This window comes from Salmo salar, chromosome ssa12 (assembly GCF_905237065.1).
Source record: "Salmo salar chromosome ssa12, Ssal_v3.1, whole genome shotgun sequence".
Classification (NCBI taxonomy): Eukaryota; Metazoa; Chordata; class Actinopteri; order Salmoniformes; family Salmonidae; genus Salmo; species Salmo salar.
The window spans coordinates 69,732,100-69,742,099 of record NC_059453.1 but is presented as its reverse complement, the minus strand read 5'-3'; the positions used below and the strand labels follow the sequence as shown (position 1 = coordinate 69,742,099).

Below are 10,000 nucleotides of genomic sequence, written 5' to 3'. Positions count from 1 at the left end.
TAATTGCAAAGTCCCTCTTTGCCATGCAAATGGACTGAATCCCCCCCAAAAGATTTACACTGCATTTCAGCCCTGCCACAAAAGGACCAGCTGACATCATGTCAGTGATTCTCTCCTAAACACAGGTGTGAGTGTTGACGAGGACAAGGCTGGAGATCACTCTGTCATGCTGATTGAGTTCGAATAACAGACTGGAAGCTTCAAAAGGAGGATGGTGCTTGGAATCATTGTTCTTCTTCTGTCAACCATGGTTACCTGCAAGGAAACACGTGCCGTCATCATTGCTTTGCACAAAAAGGGCTTCACAGGCAAGGATATTGCTGCCAGTAAGATTGCACCTAAATCAACCATTTATCGGATCATCAAGAACTTCAAGGAGAGCGGTTCAATTGTTGTGAAGAAGGCTTCAGGGCGCCCAAGAAGGTTCAGCAAGCGCCAGGACCGTCTCCTAAAGTTGATTCAGCTGCGGGATCGGGGTACCACCAGTACAGAGCTTGCTCAGGAATGGCAGCAGGCAGGTGTGAGTGCATCTGCCCGCACAGTGAGGCAAATACTTTTGGAGGATGGCCTGGTGTCAAGAAGGGCAGCAAAGAAGCCACTTCTCTCCAGGAAAAACATCAGGGACAGACTGATAATCTGCAAAAGGTACAGGGATTGGACTGCTGAGGACTGGGGTAAAGTCATTTTCTCTGATGAATCCCCTTTCCGATTGTTTGGGGCATCCGGAAAAAAGCTTGTCCAGAGAAGACAAGGTGAACGCTACCATCAGTCCTGTGTCATGCCAACAGTAAAGCATCCTGAGACCATTCATGTGTGGGGTTGCTTCTCAGCCAAGGGAGTGGGCTCACTCACAATTTTGCCTTAAAACACAGCCATGAATAAAGAATGGTACCAACACATCCTCCAAGAGCAACTTCTCCCAACCATCCAGGAACAGTTTGGTGATGAACAATGCCTTTTCCAGCATGATGGAGCATCTTGCCATAAGGCAGAAGTGATAACTAAGTGGCTCGGGGAACAAAACATCGATAATTTGGGTCCATGGCCAGGAAACTCCCCAGACCTTAATCCCATTGAGAACTTCTGGTCAATCCTCAAGAGGCGGGTGGACAAACAAAAACCCACAAATTCTGACAAACTCCAAGCATTGATTATGCAAGAATGGGCTGCCATCAGTCAGGATGTGGCCCAGAAGTTAATTGACAGCATGCCAGGGCGGATTGCAGAGGTCTTGAAAAAGAAGGGTCAACACTGCAAATATTGACTCTCTGCATCAACTTCATGTTATTGTCAATAAAAGCCTTTGACACTTATGAAATGCTTGTAATTATACTTCAGTATTCCATAGTAACATCTGACAAAAATATCTAAAGACACTGAAGCACCAAACTTTGTGGAAATTAATATTTGTGTCATTCTCAAAACTTTTGGCCACGACTGTATGTATGTATGTGTGTGTGTGTGTGTGTGTGTGTGTGTGTGTGTGTGTGTGTGTGTGTGTGTGTGTGTGTGTGTGTGTGTGTGTGTGTGTGTGTGTGTGTGTGTGTGTGTGTGTGTGTGTGTGTGTGTGTGTGTGTATGTATGTATGTATGTATGTATGTATGTATGTATGTATGTATGTATGTATGTATGTATGTATGTATGTATGTGTGTGTGTAATATGTGTATGTGTGTGTAGGTGTGCGGTAGCAGGACATGTAATAATTAGCCAGTAATATGAGTTGGCAGAGGAGCCTCTAGAGAATGCTGCAGTATTCATCACGGCTTTATTTAAATACAGTCGTTTAGAGAGTGTGTTTGTGTGTGTGTGCGTGTGTGTATTTAAATACGGTCATTTAGTGCAAAGCTCATTACAGCTAGACTGCCCTTGACAGTGGAAACGATACCCCCCCCCCCAACACACCCTGACACATCACTGGCTCCTCATCAAGCCCCTATGGAAGAGAAAAAGGCCCTTTCCCCAGCTCTCTCTTCAGCCATATTGTGGAGTCATCATCCTTAAGGAGTTTGGAAGTCTGCAACTCACCATGGCATCATGTTCGTCACATATACAGTACAGCAAACTTTGCTTTCACAAATTACGGCCATTTTAAAAGGCCATGTGTTCTGGTTAAAGTCTACACTGTGGTTATTAGCTGGTCCAGCTGTGCTCCATATAGCTGCTCACATCCATGTGATTTCATCTGAAATGGAAAGATCTGGAATGAAAAGTCATCAGGGGAGGAGAGGAGAGAGAGATGGAGCCTCATTGAAATGCGTGATACATCACCCTCTCTATCCCTCTTCCCAACCCTCTGGGACACAATGCCTTTTCCTATTTCTCCTTCCATCTCTCTCTCGCTCCCTCTCTCCCTCTGTTCCTTTGTTAATCAGTTAAACTCCCTCTTCAAACAACCTCTCTAATTATCCCTCCACTCTCTGAAAACGACAGGGCTGTGTCTCTCTCCTCCCCCTCTCTTTCCTTCCCCTCTCTCTCCCACCTCTCTTTCCTCATCTCCTACTCCTCCCTTTGCTCTGTGTCTCTCCTCCCCCTCTCTTTCCTTCCCCTCTCTCTCCCACCTCTCTTTCCTCATCTCCTACTCCTCCCTTTGCTCTGTGTCTCTCCTCCCCCTCTCTTTCCTTCCCCTCTCTCTCCCACCTCTCTTTCCTCATCTCCTACTCCTCCCTTTGCTCTGTGTCTCTCTTTGGCGAAGGTTGACCTCTGTCAGTCTCTGCTGGTGCTGTCACACACACACACACACACACACACACACACACACACACACACACACACACACACACACACACACACACACACACACACACACACACACACACACACACACACACACACGCACACACACACACAGACTTTGGGCCTGTACCAGACCAAGAGTGTAATCATTAGTCCAAAACATTTTGCAACGAAAACAAGAGTTTCTATTGGACAAATTCAGGTAGGTCCCTCCCCGTTTCATTCTGTTTGCGCCCGTTTGGTGTTGTTTGGTTCCTAGTGAATACACCCCAGTCCTTTCTCTTTTTCTCCCTCTTCCACCAATTCCCCTCCATGATTCATCCTGTCTGTAATTACTCCCTATCTCTCTATCCTCTCTTTCACTTCCCTCCCCGTTCCTTCCGTCCTTTCTCTACGGTCTCTCTGAAAGGGAAAGTGTGTGTCTTTGTCTTGGTTTTAGAGTGCAGCCTGTAAGCTGTCTCATTCCACCTCCCTCCCTCCCTCACCCCCCGTACCCCCTCATCCCCTTCTCCCACTCTCCACTTCCGCTTCTACTAATCTACCTCGCATCTCTCTCTTTTAAATTAACATGCAATGCCCCCTCAAAAAAAGAGAGAGGAGAGTGAAAAATTAAATGCATTTAATAAATGGCTGACTTCAAATCGCCTGGCTTTTCACTCTCTCCCCTATTCACAGGGCAATGAAAGGGGAGAAATCATTCACGGGGAGAGACAAAGCCGAATGAAAATATAATTCCACATTGTGAGCGTCTTTTGTTAGGGCCCGTCAAACCGCTAATGGCGCCCCTTTTGTTTTCTCCGTGGCGCTGGGAGGCGGTGGTGAGGTATAGCCGCTGCTCTGCGCGCCTCCATAATCACACCGCTTTGTGATATTAGATTATAGTGGCAATTAATGCCGTCAAACCTTAACAACTCAGCATTCAGTCCCTGTCACACACCACCCCCCCATCCCCCACACACACACACACATTCATGCCTGCCATCAGTACATCCACCAACACGCAGAAAGGTGCTATAACGCAGTAATTATTGCGCCTGCAACTTGAAAATGTCAATGAGCATGTGTATAAAATAGAATGTATGGGTTGTCAAGGGGTGAGAATGGGTGTGTGTGTGTGTGTGTGTGTGTGTGTGTGTGTGTGTGTGTGTGTGTGTGTGTGTGTGTGTGTGTGTGTGTGTGTGTGTGTGTGTGACAGGAGAAGAGAATGGGATGCACAAGAGCAATTAATTACAGGTTTTAATTTTCCAGCCAAGAGTGACGAGCAGCATCGGCGGCGCAGGCAGAGCCAAATTGGCGTGACGCCAAGCATACACAACCCCTCCCTCACCCTCACCCGCTCCTCAACCACCCATCACACCTGCTTAAAAGTATGCGTTATGGTGTCTGTAAGGTTTTACAATGGAGGAGGAGTACTAAGATGGCTGTGCGGTGGCTTCAATACAGCACCCCCTGTCAGTCATCCAGGGTTTATACACATCATTGGTTTCCCCTCATGGGTAAATAACTCTTCCTCTGCAGACACACAGAAAGACAAGGGGATAGACTCTGCTCTCTTAGCAGCCACCCCTGTTGTACCTGTCTACCCTTGTTCCCTTTACTCCTTACCCTCCCGCTCAGTCTCCCCATCTCTCCTCCTCTCTCCCCCTCTTTCCTCCTCTCCCTGTGATGAGGGAGTGTTGGGTTATGGATGGCTTGTTTGATCACGATATGGCAGCTTACAATAAGGGATTGGACAGGGCCCGACACACAGGCTGCAGCTGATAACACAGGGAGGGAGGGAGGGAGGGAGGGAGGGAGGGAGGGAGGGAGGGAGGGAGGGAGGGAGGGAGGGAGGGAGGGAGGGAGTGTTAGTATTTATGGCCAATCTTGTTTCCAAAGTCAAATCAGCCCTTTACAGATTTAATTTACCACTGACAGCTCTCCCTCTCTCTGCTTTTTTCTCTCTAGTTCCCTCCCTCTCTCCCCTGCCGCCCCTCAGGCGGGGAGTAGATAGACTCCTAAGAGAGACGGGTAGCCATGCAGTGCTGCAAAACACATGACTGCCAATATCAGAGAGAGCGCTAGAGAGAGAGAGAGCACAAGGGGTAGAGAGAGAGAGATAAGGGTAGAGAGAGAGAAAGGTAAAAAGAGAGAGCGAGAGGGGGTAGAGAGGGGTAGAGGGGGTAGAGAGGGGTAGAGGGGGTAGAGAGGGGTAGAGGGGGGTAGAGAGAGGTAGAGGGGGGTAGAGAGAGGTAGAGGGGGTAGAGAGAGGGAAGGGTAGAGAAGGGTAGAGAAGGGTAGAGAGGGGTAGAGAAGGGTAGAGAGAGAGAAGGGTAGAGAAGGGTAGAGAAGGGTAGAGAAGGGTAGAGAAGGGTAGAGAGAGAGAAGGGTAGAGAAGGGTAGAGAAGGGTAGAGAAGGGTAGAGAAGGGTAAAGGGTAGAGAGGGGTAGAGGTGGTAGAGAGAGGGAAGGGTAGAGAGAGGGGCGTAGAGAGAGAGGGATAGAGTGAGAGCGAGAGCGATAGAGGGGGTAGAGAGCGAGCGAGAGAGAGGGAGAGAGAATGAGAGCACGAAAGAGAGAGAGAGAGAGAGGGTTAGAGAGAGAGAGAAGGATAGAGATGGGTAGAGAGAGGGGGGTAGAGTGTGTAGAGAGAGAGAGATGGGTAGAGAGGGTGGTAGAGAGGGGTAGAGAGGGGTAGAGAGAGAGGGTGGTAGAGAGGGGTAGAGAGAGAGGGGGGTAGAGAGGGGTAGAGAGGGGTGGAGAGAGAGGGGGGTAGAGAGGGGTAGAGAGAGAGGGGGGTAGAGAGGGGTAGAGAGAGAAGGGTAGAGCAGGTTAGAGAGAGAGAGGGTGGTAGAGAGGGGTAGAGAGAGAGAGAGGGGTAGAGAGGGGTAGAGAGAGAGGGGGTGAGGGAGAGGGGTAGAGAGAGAGAAGGGTAGAGAAGCTATGTTTTTCCACAGGGGATTGAAGATGAATGTCCATATATGAGAGGTTCTAACCCAGGGTCGTATATCTCTGTAAAAGCAGCCATCTCTTCCTAACAGCCCTTATTTGTATTGAGCACAGAGTATTATTTTTATTGAGCTGTCCACTGTAGGCTGTAAAGGGAGAAGTAATCATCCCTCTCTCTCTTTCTCTCTCTCTCTTTCTCTCTCGCTCTCTCTCTCACACTCTCTCTTTTTCATTCTCTCTATCTCTCAGTGAAGAGGAACATAGCTCACCTGCTGGGCATCAGTTGTAGGACTAAACAACCATATGGATTTCTCTTTCTCTCTTTTTATGTCTATTTCTGTCTGTCTCTGTCTCTCTTCCCCCCGTTCTCTCTCTTACACTCTCTCTCTCCCCACTCTTCTCTTCTATCTCCTCTCTTCTCTCCCTCTCTTCTCTCCCTCTCTGTGGGCTGACTGGAGTGTAATTGGTGGCTGTGAACTCTGGAGTGTTTTCTGAGGACGGAAGCTCTTAGTCATCAGGTGGATGTGTGCTTGGTGTGTGTTCAATCGACAGGTGAATGCTCTTCGAGTTAGCCCCTGGCCAGAGGATAGCATCAATGCTAGTCTTTCTGTTACTCTGTTGGTGGTGTGTGTGTGTGTGTGTGTGTGTGTGTGTGTGTGTGTGTGTGTGTGTGTGTGTGTGTGTGTGTGTGTGTGTGTGTGTGTGTGTGTGTGTGTGTGTGTGTGTGTGTATTATTCTCTGAGTGGTTAGTTTGCCTCCATCCAGTCATAGTATGTTTGTAATCAGATTAGCGTCACGCGTATCTGCTATCCTGACGACGCATCACTGCACGCTGACAAATCCGTGTGTGTGTGTGTGTGTGTGTGTGTGTGTGTGTTTAGAATCTGCTCACACGGTGCATTACTGTTTGCTGCCATTTGTGAGTCTGTGTCCCAGCCTGCCTCCAGATAACATCTAATCTGATTGTGTGGATAGAGAATTATAATCATCTGTTTAGTGAACCAGATATGACTTTATATTCCATAAGGAGATTACATCTCTCTGTTTTCACACACTCTGCCAAGTTTCTCACAATGCCAGCAATATGTGTCACAGAGTGATACACTGAGTATACAAAACATTAAGAACACTTTCCTAATATTGAGTTGCACCACCTTTTGCCCTCAGAACAGCCTCAATTCATCGGGTCATGGATTCTACAAGGTGTTGAAAGCGTTCCACAGGGATGCTGGCCCATGTTGACTCCAATGCTTCCCACAGTTGTGTCAAGTTGGCTGAATGTCCTTTGGGTGGTGGACCATTCTATTTAAATCTTTTGTCTTACACATTCACCCTCTGAACGGACACACATACACAATCCATGTCTCAATTGTGTCAAGGCTTAACAATCCTTCTTTAACCTGTCTCCTCCCCTTCATCTACACTGATTGAAGTGGATTTAACAAGTGACGTCAACAAGAGGTCATAGCCTTCAGCTGGATTCACCTGGTCAGTCTATGTCATGGAAGTAGTTTTGTACACTCTCTGTGGTCCTCTCCCTCCAGGTGCCGGTGTCCATGGCTATGTTGACCCCTCAGATGATCAGTCCTCAACAGATGCAGCAGATCCTGTCCCCTGCTCAGCTACAGGCCCTGCTGCAACAACAACAGGCCATCATGCTACAGCAGGTAACACACACACACTCATATGACATGAACACACACTCCTTTGTGGGCTCAGTCCCAGCCCAGCATGTTTACATGTGTCTATGTGGAGGTGCTGACACACTGGTTGTGATTGAATCCTCTGGCACAGTTACTGAGAGCTTTGAGGCCTTTGAACAGAGTGTAACACGCACACATACACGCGCAAACACACGCACAGATATACAAATGTGCACACACAAATTCTCTAAATCCTGTATAGTGGTTGAACACCTCCCCATCAGTGAGCATAACCAAAGTTGACCAAAGTTGACAACATAAACAAGCGTTTATGTCCTCAACGTGAAGCTCAGCCACACACACTCCTTGTGGTCAGCGAGAGCTTACGTTAGCTGTCCTGGTTGTTGATTGGTTAGGGGTGTGTGATGAGGTGCTGTGATCTGAGTGTGTGTTGGGGACTGGAGTGTGTTTGTTCCGTTGGTCGACATGGCAACGGTCATACCTAGCGGGGAACATTACACGTCTGTCAAATATTTAACACACAAACACACATACACACAACTCACAGTCACATACAGTACACAGAACACACACTACATGACTGTCAAGTATGTAACACACAAACACACAACTCACAATCACATACAGTACACAGAACACACACTACATGACTGTCAAGTATTTAACACAGCACTGCTGTGGCTGGCACCAAACACCCCCTCAACCTTCTCACCTCACACACATACAGAAATGTGTCCACATACACACTCACAAAAGTACACACACACACACACCACATACAAATACGCACACAGGCATGTACAGCAGTGGAGGCTGCTGAGGGGAGGACGGCTCATAATAAAGGCTGGAACGGAGTAAATGGAATGGTTTCCCTGGAAACTATGTGTTTGATGTACTTGTTATCATTCCACTGGTTCCCCTCCAGTCATTACCACGAGCCCATCCTCCTCAATTAAAGTGCCACCAACCTCCTGTGAGGCTCACAGATGTGCACAGAGATCCACCACAGACAGTACAGACACACTCAAACAGGCCCGCAGACAGTACAGACACACTCAAACAGGCCCACAGACAGTACAGACACACTCAAACAGGCCCACAGACAGTACAGACACACTCAAACAGGCCCACAGACAGTACAGACACACTCAAACAGGCCCACAGACAGTACAGACACACTCAAACAGGCCCACAGACAGTACAGACACACTCACACAGGCCCACAGACAGTACAGACACACTCAAACAGGCCCACAGACACACTCACACAGGCCCACAGACAGTACAGACACACTCAAACAGGCCCACAGACAGTACAGACACACTCAAACAGGACCACAGACAGTACAGACACACTCACACAGGCCCACAGACAGTACAGACACACTCAAACAGGCCCACAGACAGTACAGACACACTCAAACAGGCCCACAGACAGTACAGACACACTCACACAGGCCCACAGACAGTACAGACACACTCAAACAGGCCCACAGACAGTACAGACACACTCAAACAGGCCCACAGACAGTACAGACACACTCAAACAGGCCCGCAGACAGTACAGACACACTCAAACAGGCCCACAGACAGTACAGACACACGCAAACATGCCCACAGACAGTACAGACACACTCAAACAGGCCTGCAGACAGTACAGACACACTCAAACAGGCCCACAAACAGTACAGACACACTCAAACAGGCCCACAGACAGTACAGACACACTCAAACAGGCCCACAGACAGTACAGACACACTCAAACAGGCCCACAGACAGTACAGACACACTCAAACAGGCCCACAGACAGTACAGACACACTCAAACAGGCCCACAGACAGTACAGACACACTCAAACAGGCCCACAGACAGTACAGACACACTCAAACAGGCCCACAGACAGTACAGACACACTCAAACAGGCCCACAGACAGTACAGACACACTCACACAGGCCCACAGACAGTACAGACACACTCAAACAGGCCCACAGACACACTCACACAGGCCCACAGACAGTACAGACACACTCAAACAGGCCCCAGACAGTACAGACACACTCAAACAGGCCCACAGACAGTACAGACACACTCACACAGGCCCACAGACAGTACAGACACACTCAAACAGGCCCACAGACAGTACAGACACTCTCAAACAGGCCCACAGACAGTACAGACACACTCACACAGGCCCACAGACAGTACAGACACACTCAAACAGGCCCACAGACAGTACAGACACACTCAAACAGGCCCACAGACAGTACAGACACACTCAAACAGGCCCACAGACAGTACAGACACACTCACACAGGCCCACAGACAGTACAGACACACTCAAACAGCCCCACAGACAGTACAGACACACTCAAACAGGCCCACAGACAGTACAGACACACTCAAACAGGCCCACAGACAGTACAGACACACGCACACATGCCCACAGACAGTACAGACACACTCAAACAGGCCCGCATACAGTACAGACACACTCAAACAGGCCCACAGACAGTACAGACACACACAAACATGCCCACAGACAGTACAGACACACTCAAACAGGCCCGCAGACAGTACAGACACACTCAAACAGGCCCACAGACAGTACAGACACACTCCCTCTCCTGCACGTGCTTAATAGACTGCAGCTATTAACTATTAAAAGTGTGGCAAT

General features: G+C 48.6%; 1 protein-coding gene across 15 annotated transcripts in view; it reads left to right on the top strand.

Moving 5' to 3' along the window:
- Positions 1-10,000, top strand: part of LOC106565700 (forkhead box protein P4) — a 221,404-nt gene that overhangs the window by 116,437 nt on the left and 94,967 nt on the right. For all 15 annotated transcript variants that reach the window (XM_045691703.1, XM_045691701.1, XM_045691699.1 and 12 more), the window contains one exon: positions 7,206-7,328. In XM_045691703.1, coding sequence (XP_045547659.1) covers positions 7,206-7,328 — 123 coding nt within the window. The remainder of the gene's footprint in view (positions 1-7,205; positions 7,329-10,000) is intronic.